This window comes from Telopea speciosissima, chromosome 3 (assembly GCF_018873765.1).
Source record: "Telopea speciosissima isolate NSW1024214 ecotype Mountain lineage chromosome 3, Tspe_v1, whole genome shotgun sequence".
Taxonomy (NCBI): domain Eukaryota; kingdom Viridiplantae; phylum Streptophyta; class Magnoliopsida; order Proteales; family Proteaceae; genus Telopea; species Telopea speciosissima.
The window spans coordinates 34,082,989-34,097,954 of NC_057918.1; the positions used below are offsets into that span (position 1 = coordinate 34,082,989).

General features: G+C 53.4%; 1 protein-coding gene and 1 long non-coding RNA gene across 2 annotated transcripts; one reads left to right on the forward strand and one right to left on the reverse strand.

Moving 5' to 3' along the window:
* On the forward strand, positions 1–1,740 carry LOC122655104 (protein NUCLEAR FUSION DEFECTIVE 4-like). Its single transcript, XM_043849340.1, has one exon. It carries the CDS (start codon positions 16–18, stop codon positions 1,738–1,740), a length of 1,725 nt encoding a protein of 574 aa, XP_043705275.1. The 5' UTR covers positions 1–15.
* A 600-nt stretch (positions 1,741–2,340) lies between these two features.
* Positions 2,341–14,326, reverse strand: LOC122654525. Its single transcript, XR_006331924.1, has 3 exons — positions 14,257–14,326; positions 10,317–10,319; positions 2,341–2,643 (listed from the first exon to the last, which is right to left on the reverse strand). It is a non-coding gene; the product is annotated as an uncharacterized LOC122654525 (long non-coding RNA).
* Between the last annotated feature and the right edge of the window lie 640 nt (positions 14,327–14,966).

The window sequence follows — 14,966 nt, forward strand, 5'->3', positions numbered from 1 at the left end:
GGGTCATTGTTGATCATGGCAGGGTCAGGGGCAACTTACATCTTCGGCATCTACTCCAACCAGATAAAAGAGTCCCTCGGGTATGACCAGACAACCCTTAATCTAATGAGCTTCTGGAAGGACCTTGGCGCCAACGTGGGAGTCTTGTCTGGCTTCATCGTTGAGGCTACCCCTACCTGGTTCGTCCTCTTCCTCGGCGCTCTCCTCAACTTCGTCGGCTACTTCTTCATATGGTTCGCCGTCATGGGCAAGATCCCCAAGCCGGACCCTAAGCTGATGTACATGTTGATTGCCTTCGGTGCCAATTCCCAAAACTTCTCCAACACAGGGGTGATGGTCGCCTGCGTCAAGAACTTTCCCGAGAGCAGAGGAATCATGTTGGGCCTGCTCAAGGGATTCGCGGGACTCAGCGGAGCCATCATTACCCAGATTTACTTGGCAATCTATGGTGACGACGCCAAATCGCTCATCCTCTTCATCGCCTGGCTCCCGTCATTGATTTCCATCATCTTCCTTTTCACGATCAGGACAATGAAGGTGGTCCGTCAGCCCAATGAGACCAGGGTCTTCTATCATTGCCTCTACATTTCCATCGCCCTTGCCGTGTATCTCGTGCTCATTACTCTGCTTCAGAAGCAGATTGTTTTCCCTCACGCCGGGTACATCGCCAGCGCCACATTCGTCTCTCTAGTCATCTTTCTCCCGCTCGGCATTTGCATTCGACAAGAATACGCCTTCTGGAACCTCAAGAAACAGCCCATCGATCCCCCTTCCAGCATCACCGTCGTCAAGGAGCTGGAGGCGGCAGAGTCCACCACCACCAAACACACAGCCACAGCGGCAGCGGCAGAGGTAGAGGCAGAGGCAGAGGCAGAGGTAGAACCGTCCTCCTCCGTGCAGGCGCAGCACACAGCAGATGAGAATAAGAAACCCAAGAAGGGCAGAAAACCAAACAGAGGCGAGGATTACGGAATCTTGCAGGCGCTCTTGAGCATCGACATGATGATTTTGTTCCTGACGGCGTTTTGCGGGCTAGGCAGCTGCCTAACGGCGATAAACAATCTGGGCCAAATTGGACAGTCTTTGGGCTACCCGGCTCGTATCATCAGCTCCTTGGTATCACTGGTAAGCATATGGAACTACTGCGGGAGAGTTTTCGCCGGATTCGTGTCGGAGATCTTGATAGCAAAGAAGAGATTCCCAAGGACTCTAATGATGACGCTCAACGTTCTCTTGTCCTGCGTGGGATACCTCCTCATTGCCCTACCTTTCCCAGGCTCCCTGTACGTAGCGTCGGTCATCGTAGGCTTCACCTTCGGCGCCCAATTGACGCTGCTCTTAACCATCATATCGGAGCTTTTCGGTCTCAAATACTACTCCATATTGTTCAATTACGGCCAAATGGCGATGCCACTGGGCTCTTATGTACTAAACGTGAGGATCGCGGGGAACCTTTACGACAGGGAAGCCTTGAAGCAATTGGCGGAGAAGGGGCTTGATAGGTCATCAGTGGAAGGGTTGACTTGTATTGGGGTTCAGTGTTACAGACTTTCCTTCATCATACTAGCGTCGGTGTCGTGCTTTGGAGGACTGGTTTCCATCATTCTGGTGATGAGAACGCGAAAGTTCTACAAGAGCGATATTTACAAGAAGTTCAGAGAGGCGGCGACAGAGGCGGCGGAGGAGAGGGAGACGGCACTGTCATCTGCTGCAGAACCCAACGATCAACTAAAGGTCTGACTCAGATCGATCGATCGATCATTCATTCAGCTAGCGAAGGGCATACTTTGTAATTTCAATGCAGAGATCGAGCTCGGCAAGTCCATAGTGAAGACAGGTGGATAACGAGAGTCAATTTGGCTCTCCTACAACCGTGGCGGGAGCTGGAGGGTCTAACCCAACAAAATAAGTGGGATTTGATCATTTCAAAGCGTACCCTGTTTTTACTGGGCTGGACCCTCCAGCTCAGATCTGTAACGAGTGGATCATCAAGTGAGATTAGGGTCTGCTTCTGTTCTTCATGGGCTTCTTTTTTGTCACTTTAAGAACTCTGATAGATAATGGTTCAATTTTGTTTTCATTCAGTGAATAATTCAATGAAATACTTCTAGCCTTAGTCCTAGTTTCAATTTCAGTTTTTTTAGTTTCAGTTCTGAGTCCGAGTCTAGTTCTTTTGAGTCCACTATGTTTGAGTCCAATGTAGATGATGAGTTTGATTCCTATGAATTGCTTTGTTTCAATTATGTTGTGCCTCTTCTTGTTCATAACTGGTTCATAATTTGAAATAAGTCTTTACCACCCCCTCCCCCAAAAAAAAAAATTTAAACGAATCACTATTTGGGGAGTCAATAAATTTACTGGAAATCTTAACAAGCATTCATAATCTGCAGCACATTATCCACAAATTTTGATACATTTTTAGATTACACTAGTCATAGGCTTTCCTGATATAATCAAATTCAATGCATCCTCCCCTAGCCCAAAAATATATATATTTAAAAAAAAAAAAAATAAGAACTAGAATGAAGAGAAGCCAGTAGTCATTCAATCTGATCGATAGGCCACCCAACTCAATCAGTTCACCAAAACCATGTCCTCACCTCCACCCTTTGCCGCTACAGCTTCTAGTCTCTTCCATGTTAACTCTCTCTGTTGCGTCAAGAAATCGTCGAGCGGTCCTGCGAGTGCCGTCACCTGCAAGTGGACCAAAGGGGTCAATCAGAGAGAACCGGTGTGGTCCCGGCCTAGGGCTCTCCGATGCCAAAGTTAGATCTCCTGGCGCAAATAGATGAATAGTGATTATTCAGTATGAGTTTAGATGTCCCCTATGGGGTTGTGTACCTTTGCCTTTTATAGTAGCATATGGCGGTGTGGAGAGTCCCCGTTTGATTGACGATTGTGCCGTTGAGTGGATAGAGGCCCTGGGTAACGGGGCTCTATCCTGATTGGCCATCTCCCCGCGGGAGGGAGTGTCCTGGTGGCATCAGGATCCTTGGTGGATAGATATCCGCGTGTGGTGATAACGTCCTTGGTGCTTGAATCCGTCTGGATGACGTGACCTCTAAGGGTCTAGAGTCCTGGTAGTGACATGAGTCTTAGCGATACGATCGGGGTCGTAGATGGGTGGCCCCCACCTCAGGTGCCCTTGATGCTGCGCCTGGGTGAGGCCGCGCCTGGTGAGGCTGTGAGGAGGTCGCGCCTGGGTGAGGCTATGAGGAGGCCGCGCCTGGGTGAGGAGGCCGCGCCTGGGTGGGGCCGCGCCCGGATGTGTGGCCGCGCTCGAGTAGTGGCCGCCCCGAATGGTCTTTGGGACTCGGTTCGTTCCCCTTGGCTATGGGGGGGGTCGTCTATGACACGTGGCGGTCGTTGATTGGCCCTGTGAATATTGGATGTATCATTTGCCCCCCCACTCTCTTGGGATAGGATGTCCAAAAGAGTAGGTGTCTTTGCATAGTGAGGGCTCCGCTGCGAATAAACTTTCCTGTGGGGTTTGCCCGTAAATCCACTAATGAGGTAGGAGAGGTTGGGGGTTCAAACCTTACCTCCTACACTTTTTCTTTTTGTTTTTTTGTGGGTATATGTTCCTTCCTCTCCCTTCTTCTTTCACTTCTCATTTCTCTTTCTTACTTTTTGTCTTCCCTTTTGCTCTCCTTTAATTCTCCCTTTTTGTCTTTTGTCCTCTTTTTGGTGCCCACCATGTGTTTGTTTTTGGGTCACCTCCACTAGTATCCACTTTGCTTGATTTTGGGGTCCTTGTGCTTGGGTTGTGTTCTCTTGGTGCCTTGGTTTGCTTGGAAAGCTTGAGTGGTGCTTGGCTTGAGTGCCTTGCCTCTTGTGACCTCTATTCCTTGGTTGTGCCTAGTGGTGTGGCTACGTCATCGCCGTGTGCTTGTCCTTCCGGCGCGATCACCTTTTTTCTGAGGTACATCGATTCTAGCCCTCCTTTTTTTTTTTTTTTTTTTTTTGTGTGGGGTGTCTCCTCGAGGCCGCGCTTGCGGGGTGTGGCCGCGGTGAGGCCGCGCCTGCTGGTGCGGCCACGGTGAGGCCGCGCCCCGCGGGTGTGGCCGCGCCCGGCGGGAGTGGCCGCGGTGAGGCCGCGCCCGGCGGGAGTGGCCGCGGTGAGGCCGCGCCCGCGGGTGTGGCCGCGCCCGCGGTGAGGCCGCGCCTGCGGGTGTGGCCGCCTGGCGGCGCTGGGTGGCCATGCCTGGGTGTGGTCCACGCCTTGCCGGTGATGCCGCGCCTATGGTGGCCTCGGCGTGGGCGTGATGGACCCTCGCTCTTCTTCCCTATTCCTCCTCTTGTATGTGATGGATCTGCTGTTTATATTTTGCAGGTGACCTTCCTTTCCTTTTTCTTGCCAGCTTCAAGGAGATTGCTTTCTCGAGTAAGTAGTTCGTTCCCCTCTTGTCCTTCATGTCGTTCCCGGGTGACCTTGGCCCTGCTTCAGTCGGGGTTGGATCTTCAGAGGAGCGTTCCCCTGGATCGCCTTCTTCCGTGGGTACTCCGCCCTCTATACCCTCCCCTAGTGATGCGATGGACGAGTGGGACCTTCTAGTGTCTCCGGTCCCCGTAGGGATCGTCACCCTCAGGGCGGCATCCTCATTGCCGGTCCTGGCGATAGGTTAGGCCTGTTGCTAGCATCTTGTCACCCTCGACTTGGTTTCCCTCCGTGAGGAGTTTCATATTCCCGCCGAGGTCATGTTGCGTGCTCCTGGGCCTAGCGAGTATGTCTTCTCTCATCGTGCGGGGGAGATCTGCCTCTACCGTTCATTTTTCCTCCAGGGCCTTCGCCTTCCTATCCCTCGCTTTGTCGAGTTGGTGTTAGAGCATTGGCACCTCACCCCTGGGCCGGTGTTGCCCAACTCTTGGAGGGTGATCTTGGGTTTCTATGTCTTCTTCGCCCGCTGGGCGTTGCCTTGTTCCCTGTTCTCCCACTTTTATCTGTTGAAGAAGGGGAACCATGGATGTTATCACTTTGCTCGCCGCGTGCTCAAGGGGCCCTATGCCTCTGTGGAGCTTCTCACGGGGATCACTAGCAACGTGAAGTATTGGAGGGATCGATTCTTTTTTGCCACGGTCCCCCGATGCCCACTACGGACCGTTAGGGAAGTTATTGACCTCAAGAGGGTCAATCAGGGGCTTGAGTGAGTGATTTTGAGGGTGACTCCCTCAGCGTGCACGGGTCGCGATCCGTTCCACGTCCAGGAGTTGGACTCGGAGGCCTTCTGTCTCTCGGAAGTGAGTCTGGTAAGAGCATTGTCTTTTGTACTTGATTGGCATGTTGGTATTTGAATGTATGTGTCATCCGATTGGTTGGCCGATCTATGCACGGTGGATACGCGTCCGGACTTGATTTGCAGCGGCAATCTGCGGAGGAAGGCCGCTTCTCAGGGTGGTCCATCTGCTGGAGTGACCGATGTTAGTGGTGCTTCTGCGCCTGTGGTTGTTGGAGCGAAGCGGAAGGGTGGACCAGGACATGCCCGCATGACGAGCTCTGGCGTGCGGGTCCTCCTTCCCCGTACTTCTCCTGGTGACGGTGGCGTTCCAGGCTCTGTGCCTCTGCCTCCCTCTGTTGTTCCTTCTAATTCTTCTGTATTGCCCCTTTCCAAGGGGAAGGGTGTGAGTTCTTCGGGCGGTCCTGCCCGATCTTCCCATTGGGTGAGTCCACAGTGATCACCTTGGGCGTGCTTGGAGGGGCTCGACCTTGGCTGAGGCCGCGTATCGCGGGAGTGGGTGGATAGGGGCGGCTCCCTACCGCGAGGATGGCCTTGCAGAGGCTTAGCGATGCTTGTCGGCCAGGACCCTCTACCATGACATGGCTTCGGTGAGTTATTCCTTTCTTGTCTCCTCATGTCCATTGCTCCATTTATTTTTACACTATTTTATCTCTTGCCATGTTGATTGTAGGTCCATCATCGTATTCTTGGCGGTGCTTGATTGGAGGGTCACGCTTCTCGTGAGGTGCGGATCTGCGCCCCTGCGTGACGTGGAGAGGAGCTCCGAGGGTCAGGTCGATGCCCGTGAGAGGGCCGAGGTGACACGCGAGGGTGTCGGGGAGCTCGCTGTGGCGTCGGGAAGCTCCTAGAGGTGTCGAGGAGCTGCGTGTGACTTCTGCTGGTGCGGCCGAGAGCTCGGCTAGGGTTCTTGCTTTGGAGGAGGAGCTTCATTCATTGAGGGGAAGGCATGAGGTGGAGCGGCATCTGCCGGTGAGCGAGTGTGGGTGAGTTCCAGGCATCCTCTGCGTTCTCGATCTTTGTATCGGTAGCGACTTCAGCCCGCCTATGAGGGAGGGGTCCGGGACTTAGCCGCTTGTGTCTGGAGGTGACCCACGACTATGACTTCTCTGTCTGGGGTTCTACGAGTTTTCTGCGGCGCTTTCGGGTGCGGTGGGGTGGAGAGCGCTCGGTTTCGAGGTGGAGGCTGCCCTGCGAGGGAGTCTGCTTGCCACGTCCTCTGAGGCGGACATGATGTCTCCAGCTGGGTCGGAGGTGACCCACCACTCTGTGATCCATTGACCTTACGGTCGTCCCGATCCTGTAGACGTCTCCACCTTTTTCCTTTTTTGAACTTGAATTGTAACTACTATGACTTTTCTATGTGATCGCTTTTGCTTTTCTTTGATTGCCTTGTCGCTTGGTGATTATTTGGGCGTTGATGCTCTCTGACCCTTTATAGTTAACGCCTTAGGCGTAGAGCCTCAATGGTGGCATGGCGCCTTAGGCATGAAGCCTCAGTGTTGGCATGTTGCCTTAGGCTTGAAGCCTCGGTGTTGGCATGTCGCCTTAGGCATGAAGCCTCAATGTTGGCATGTTGCCTTAGGCACGAAGCCTCAGTGTTGGCATGTTGCCTTAGGCACGAAGCCTCAATGTTGGTATGTTGCCGTAGGCACGAAGCCTCAGTGTTGGCATGTTGCCTTAGGCACGAAGCCTTAGTGTTGGCATATCGCCTTCGGCACGAAGCCTCAGTGTTGGCATGTTGCCTTAGGCACGAAGCCTCAGTGTTGGCATATCGCCTTAGGCACGAAGCCTCGATGTTGGCATGTCGCCTTAGGCATGAAGCCTCAATGTTGGCATGTTGCCTTAGGCACGAAGCCTCAGTGTTGGCATGTTGCCTTAGGCACGAAGCCTCGATGTTGGCATATCGCCTTAGGCACGAAGCCTCGATGTTGGCATATCGCCTTAGGCACGAAGCCTCAGTGTTGGCATGTTGCCTTAGGCACGAAGCCTCAGTGTTGGCATATCGCCTTAGGCACGAAGCCTCAGTGTTGGCGTCTCGCCTTAGGCCTGAAGCCTCGATGTTGGCATGTTGCCTTAATGTAGTGGCCGTGATTCGATTGAGTGGTAGGAGAAGACAAGTATTCTTGCAACATTTCTTTATTTTGACTGAAATTCACATTGTCTTTGATGTCGTCTACTGCTACTCCTACTGCTACTGCTTCTGTTATCACTACCACTACTGCTATGCTTCTACTGGTAGTACTTCTTCAGATGTTCTGAGTTCCAGGTACGGTCTACCTTCTTGCCCCCTGGAGTCTTCAAGCGGTAAGTCCCTGGGCGTATCTGCTTGGAGACTATGTAGGGTCCTTCCCAGTTGGGTGACAGCTTCCCCGCCTTCTGTGGCTGCGATGCACTTGCCCTCCGTAGTACTAAATCTCCCTGGTGGAATAGCCTTTCCTTGACCCTGGCGTTATAGTACCTGGCAGTACGTTGCTGGTAGGCGACGTTCCTTAGTAGTGCTCTTTCGCGGACCTCATCTATAAAGTCTAGGTTCGCCCGCAGTCCGTCGACATAAGTGCGTTCATTGAAGTGCAGAACCCTATGGGACATAGCGCAGACCTCTACCGGCGCCAATGCTTCAGTGCCATATGCTAGGTGGAATGGGCTCTCTCCTGTGGCGTCCGCACTGTAGTTCGGTATGCCCACAGGACGCTTGGTAGCTCTTCTACCCACTAGCCTTTGGGTCCTTCTAGCCTTTTCTTGACTCCTTCCAATAGCGTTACGTTGGTGACCTCCACGACCATTGGCCGTGGGTATGCTACCGACACGGGACGATAGTCGATGTTGTAGCCGTGACAGAATGCTTGGAATTTAGGGTTGTTGAATTGTTTTCCATTATCGAGACGAGGATCCGTGGTACCCGAACTGTAGATGACGTCGTCGCGGACGAACTTCTCCATCTCTGTCTCTGTTATCTTGGCCAAGGGTTTAGCTTCAACCCACTTGGTGAAGTAGTCGATCACGACGACCAGGTACTTTCTGTTTCCTGGTGCTGCGGTGAAGTTGCCCAAGATGTCTAGTCCCCACATGGCAAAAGGTATGGGGTTGAGGATTGATGTCAGCTTGGTGGCGGGTAGATGGGAGTGCTTGGGCGAACAACTGACATTGCTCGCACTTCTTGGCATATTGGATGGCCTCCTCTTGCATTCGTGGCCAGTATAGTCCCTGGCGGAGGATTTTGTAGGCTAGGGCTCGTCCCCCCATGTGGCTTCCACATATCCCCTCATGGACTTCGGCTAGGGCGTACTCTGCCCCCTTGGGTCCTAGGCACCGGAGTAGTGGTCTTGTTGCCCCCACTTGTACAGACCCGTCTAGGACGGTGTACTTTGCAGCTCTCATCTGATCTTCCTTGCTTCGGCCTTGTCTTCTGGTAAGACATCGTTCTGGAGGTAGTTGAGTAGAGGGTCCATCCAGCTAGGTCCCTCCATGATCTCGTTAACCTGCTTTTCCTTATACGTTGGCTCATGCAGGATCTCCACATAGACTGCGCTAGCCAAATTTCGGAGTTCCTCATTGGCTAGCCTGGATAGGGCATCAGCGGCGGCGTTCTCCTCCCTGGGAACTCGAACCATCTCAAACTTCTCGAAACCCTCGATTAATGCTTGAGCACGTGCTAGGTATGATGCCATCCTCTCATCTTTTGCCTCATACTCTCCATTCACCTGATTCACCACGAGCTGGGAGTCGCTCCGGGTGGATAGGTGTGTGACTTGGATGGCTTTGGCCACCCGGAGTCCAGCTAGTAATGCCTCGTACTCTGCTTCATTATTGGATGCTTGGAAGGTGAATCGAAGAGCATATTGGATACGAAATCCCTCGGGGCTGGTTAATATGAGCCCAGCGCCGCTTCCTGCCGCATTGCTCGACCCGTCCACGAACATGTCCCACGATCCGTGATCCTTCTCTTCGGGCTCCCTGTTTGTGACTCGATCTCGGGTGGGTACATTCTCGCAATGAAATCTGCAAGAGCCTGGCCTTTGATGGCTGTCCTTGGTTGGAACTTGATGTCATGCTCACTTAACTCCACCGCCCATGCTATCAATCGTCCGGAGACGTCCGGCTTGTGCAATATCTTCTTCAAGGGTAGGTCTGTGAGGACTGTGATGGTATGGGCTTGGAAGTATGGTCGTAGCTTCCTGGCTGCCATTACCAATGCATAGGCTACCTTCTCGATCCTAGTGTACCTGGTCTGCATCGATCGGGACATGGCCGACGTAGTAGATGGGCCTCTGGACTTTGTCTTCTTCCTTCAAGCGATCTTGCGCTGACCGCGACAGGGTGGCGGCCAGGTAGAGCTGCAACTCTTCGTTAGGTTCCGTCGCCTAGCCCAGCGGTGGGCTCTCTAGGTACTCCTTCAATTCTCCGAACGCCTTTTGGCACTCTTCCGTCCATGTGAAGTCCTTAGGGCTTCGGAGGTTCTTCAATGTTTTGAAGAATGGTAAGCACTTATCACCTGATCGTGACACGAACCTGGAAAGGGCGGCGACCCTTCCATTCAACCTCTGTACTTCCCTGACCGTTCGAGGAGGTGCCATCTCTTGGATGACCTTGATCTTGGATGGGTTAGCTTCTATTCCACGGACTGAGACCATGAACCCCAGGAATTTTCCTGATGTTACACCGAAGGCGCACTTTGCAGGGTTTAGCTTCATCTGGTTCCTCCTCAGTACTATGAATGCTTCCTCTAGGTCGGTCAGGTGTTGGTTGGTGTGGACGCTTTTTACGAGCATGTCATCCACATATACCTCCATGTTGCGCCCGATCTGCTCCTCGAACATCTTGTTGACCATTCTCTGGTAGGTGGCCCCTGCATTCTTTAACCCGAACGGCATGACGTTGTAGCAGTAGTTCTCTTTGTCCGTCCGGAATGCGGTGTAAGACTCATCCTCCTCATACATGAGGATCTGGTTGTATCCGGAGTAGGCGTCCATGAAACTCAGCATCTCATGGCCGGCGGTGGCGTCGATCAGTAGGTCGATCCGGGGCAGTGGATACTCATCTTTTGGGCATGCCTTGTTCAAGTCGGTGTAGTCGACACACATCCTCCACTTCCCACTTGGCTTTGGTACCATGACCACGTTGGCGAGCCAGGTTGGGAACTTCTCCTTTCTGATGAACCCTGATCGGCTTAACTTCTCGACCTCCTCCTTGATTGCTGCTTGTCGGTCGAGGGCGAAGTTACGCCGCTTCTGCTGAACGGGCTTCCTGGTTGGGTCGACATGTAGTCGGTGTTCCACTATGGAACGTGGTATTCCTGGCATGTCGGAGGTCGACCATGCGAAGACATCCATGTTCGCTTGGAGGAGGTGTCCAAGCCCTTCTTTCTGTTCCTTGCTTAGCAATGAGCCGACTGAACGACCTTGGAGGGGTCATCTGGTGAGGGGCCATGGGATGAGGTCTTCCATTGGCCTTCCCCTTCTCTCTGTCGTTCATCTCTCCGGTCACCGATCATGCTCTCTAGGCAGAGTGCCATTCCACGTGTGTTGCCATTATTCTTTTTCATGAAGGTGGCGTAGCACTCCCTTGCTTTCTTCTGATCTCCTCGGACTTCGCCTACCCCATTCTCGGTGGGGAACTTCATCTTCAGGTGAAGTGGTGATATGACTCCTCTAAGGGGTCATCGGTGATGGTCGCCCTAAGAGGCCGTTGAAGGACACCACGGACTTGACTACCATGAAATTTACCATGATGGTTACTTGTTGAGGGTGTACCCGAAGATGACGGGTAGCTCTATGGTACCTCGATGGAGGCGGTGGCACCGAGAATCCATGGAGATAAGTGGGCTCGGTTTGAGCTGGTCGTCCCCGAACCCGAAGCGTCGATAGGCGTCCAAGGAGAGTACGTCAACAGACGCCCCGTGTCTATCAGTACCACTGTATGCAGGTCGATTGGCTACCTCCACCTGTACTACCAAGGCATCTTCATGCGGGAAGTTTAGTCCTTCCAGGTCTTCATCCGAGAAGGAGATCACCGCCTCGAGTCTTGGCTATCTTGCTGGGCTTCTCTGCCACTCCCACGAACCTGGCATGAGCTTTAGCTTTTCTGGTGGACTCTTGCCCTGGTCCTCTGAGTATGGTGAGGATAGGAGGTCCCTTGGTGCCACTAGGTTCTGTGGCATCTCTCCGCTCTTCTGGGCGGTCTCTCTCTCGATCTATTCTTCTTTCTTCTCGTCTCGGCTCCACTCTATCTCCGTCGCGACCTCTATCTCCTTGGCCTGAGCGGTTGTCACGTCTCCCCTTCACATACTTGTTCAAGCTTCCTGCTTTTACCAGTTGTTCTATCTCTCTCTTCAATTGATAGCACTCCTCCGTGTCGTGCCCATTCTCTTTGTGGAAGAGACAATATTTGTTAGGGTTTCACTTCTCTGGCGCTGCTAGCATGGGTCGTGGCCAATGGAGTAGGTCACGGTCCTGGATCTGCATGAGTATCTGGGACCTGGTGGTGTTCAGTGGTGTGAACTCAGGGGTGCTTGCCCTCTCGCTTCTCTCTGGGCGGCGGTCTGTCCTCCTAGATGGGCGGTCGCTCTTCTCTTATCGGCGCTCTGTCCTCGACCTCTTACCCTCGTTGCGGTCATCAGGTGCTGACCTCTTGTTGTCCTGTGGCTTGGCCTCGATTATTTTTGTTCTAGCTTGTAGTACCTCGGCCATATTTGCAAACTCATTGCACCGCTCCAGGAGCTCTTTCATAGTCCTGGTCTCATGACGTGCCAGGTCCTTGATCAAGTCCAGGTCCCTAATACCTCCTGCTAGGGCTGCATGCTGTGTCTGGTCATCCAAGTCTCAAACCTCCAGGGACTCCTTGGTGAACCTGGTAACGTATTCCCTGAGAGATTCCCCAGGGTGCTGTACCACATTTAGTAGATTGACGGTGGTCTTCTTCTGCTTGACGCTGCTTTGGAAACGGGTGACGAACTGTTCACATAGCTCTGCAAACGAGCATATAGATCTCGGTCATAGCCTGGAGAACCATGATGTGGCTGCTCCCTTAAGGGACGCAGGGAATGCCCGACAGGATACCACGTCCGACCCCCCATACAGCGTCATCATGCCATTAAAGTAGTTGATGTGGTCATTAGGGTCGGTGGTACCTTGTAGAGTTCAAAGGTGGGTAGTCGAAACCTGGAAGGTAGTGTGGTGACATGATCTCTGCCGAGAATGGGTGTTGTCCAGGTATGGAATGTGTCTCGCCTTTGGTCTGCTTCTTCAACCCTTCCAGCTTCTCATCCAGGTCGCGGAGTCTTTGATCGAGCTCCTCGTCCCTTGTCTGCCCCCCCACGCCTAGCCGGACGTTCGCTGCGGCCCCGTTCACGCTCTCTCCTGGATGTCCCCTCCCGCCTTGAGTGTTGGCGGGATGGTGAATGGTCATGCCGTGATGAACCCTGTCGTGAAGGTGAGGGGCTTTCTTCTCTGTAGGTCCGGCTTCGTCGTGGTATGTGACTTTCTTCCAGTCGTCCGTCAAACACGGACCTCCGGACCGATCTCTGCGGGCTAGACACCCTCGCCTTGGGTGTTGGCGTCCTCCCACGTTCTGACCGTGGGGAGAGGTCTCTTGTTCTCCTGGGATGCTGGGAAGGCTCCCCCCGCTGCGGAGTGGGGGTTGCCTGTCGCGCAAGTCTCTCTGATCTCGCGCCCCTGGGAGATGATCTCCTAGGGTTTGGCTCTTGTTGAGGTATGGACTCCACCCTTGCTGCTGGTGAAGTCCTCCGACGGTGAGATGTCGCACGCTGCGTCAGGTATTCTCGAAAGAGTCGTTGTTCATCGAGGATCTGTCGTTGCAGGTCGTTGATCTGACCCACAGTGGCTGGAGCATTGGGGTCAGGTGTCACCTCCACCACCACATCGTTGGCCTCGTCATTGTTGGGCTCGGCGATCACGAACTGGTCATTAAGGGGGATCTCCTCCTCCAGAGGGACATGGTCCTGGTCGTTGGCTCTGCGGCGAGAGCACTCTGGGGTTGGTGATCCATTCCTTGCTCCGTTGTTGGTGGTGGTAGTCTTCCTTCGTGCCATTGAATGAGTATGGAAGCGAGCTAGTAGCTGTAATGGCTAGCGTCGTTCCCACAGACGGCGCCAATCTGTTGCGTCAAGAAATCGTCGAGCGGTCCTGCGAGTGCCGTCACCTGCAAGTGGACCAAAGGGGTCAATCAGAGAGAACCGGTGTGGTCCCGGCCTAGGGCTCTCCGATGCCAAAGTTATATCTCCTGGCGCAAACAGATGAATAGTGATTATTCAGTATGAGTTTAGATGTCCCCTATGGGGTTGTGTACCTTTGCCTTTTATAGTAGCATATGGAGGTGTGGAGAGTCCCCGTTTGATTGACGATTGTGCCGTTGAGTGGATAGAGGCCCTGGGTAACGGGGCTCTATCCTGATTGGCCATCTCCCCGCGGGAGGGAGTGTCCTGGTGGCATCAGGATCCTTGGTGGATAGATATCCGCGTGTGGTGATAACGTCCTTGGTGCTTGAATCCGTCTGGATGACGTGACCTCTAAGGGTCTAGAGTCCTGGTAGTGACATGAGTCTTAGCGATACGATCGGGGTCGTAGATGGGTGGCCCCCACCTCAGGTGCCCATGATGCTGCGCCTGGGTGAGGCCGCGCCCTGGTGAGGAGGCCGCGCCTGGGTGAGGCCGCGCCTGGTGAGGCTGTGAGGAGGCCGCGCCTGGGTGAGGCTGTGAGGAGGCCGCGCCTGGGTGAGGCCGCGCCTGGGTGAGGCTGTGAGGAGGCCGCGCCCTGGTGAGGCTGTGAGGAGGCCGCGCCTGGGTGAGGCCGCGAGGAGGCCGCGCCTGGGTGAGGCCGTGAGGAGGCCGCGCCTGGGTGAAGCCGCGCCTGGGTGAGGCCGCGGCCCGGATGTGTGGCCGCGCCCGAGTAGTGGCCGCCCCCGAATGGTGCTGGGACTCCGGTTCGTTCCCCTTGGCTATGGGGCGGGTCGTCTATGACACGTGGCGGTCGTTGATTGGCCCTGTGAATATTGGATGTATCACTCTCTGTTCTTCCAATTCTTTGGCATTGGCCACTTTCTCTTGGTACTACCTCTGGCACTCTTCAAACAGTGAATAACTTTAGTTCCAACAACAAAAACCCCTATTGAGCAATCATACAGATCAATCATAATTTACAAGAATAGATTAGGAACCAGTTTAAGCTTTTGCATCCAACAATTTACCAGAACCCTTTCCATTGTTGTTCTACCCTTTTTCTTCTTGTTAACGGCAATATTGGTTTGTGAAGATCTTGTTAAACTATTTGAATCCTTAACCGTCGGGCCTGACATTTGAGATATACATTTCCCTTCCTAGGCAACCCTATCCCTAGGGTTTTCCTTCCATTGATCACCCTTGTCATAAGAAACAATTCTTGCAACTACTTCGGCTTGAACTTGTCCGCCAGGCCCTATGGACGAGGACGCGGATTTGGCAGATCTAATGCATTTGTCCACAGTCCATGTACTATTTGCGGTCGCACAAACTACTAGGCCGCCACCTACTATTACCGCTCCCAAACCCCACACCCAACACTCCTCCCCACACCTTCCTACCCTCAAAACTGCCCCCCAATCCCACGACCTATTACACTAACATACCCAACCCCTTTCGGCTACACCTAACCCATCCCAACCGTCCTATCCTAACAACCCAAACCCATCTTAATCTAATCCCCAACCCCATTTTCCCTCTCAATCCCTAAACACTAC

Bases quoted from the DNA above. Each gene is read 5' to 3' on its own strand.
- LOC122655104 (XM_043849340.1), top strand. From the start codon at position 16: ATGGCAGGGTCAGGGGCAACTTACATCTTCGGCATCTACTCCAACCAG.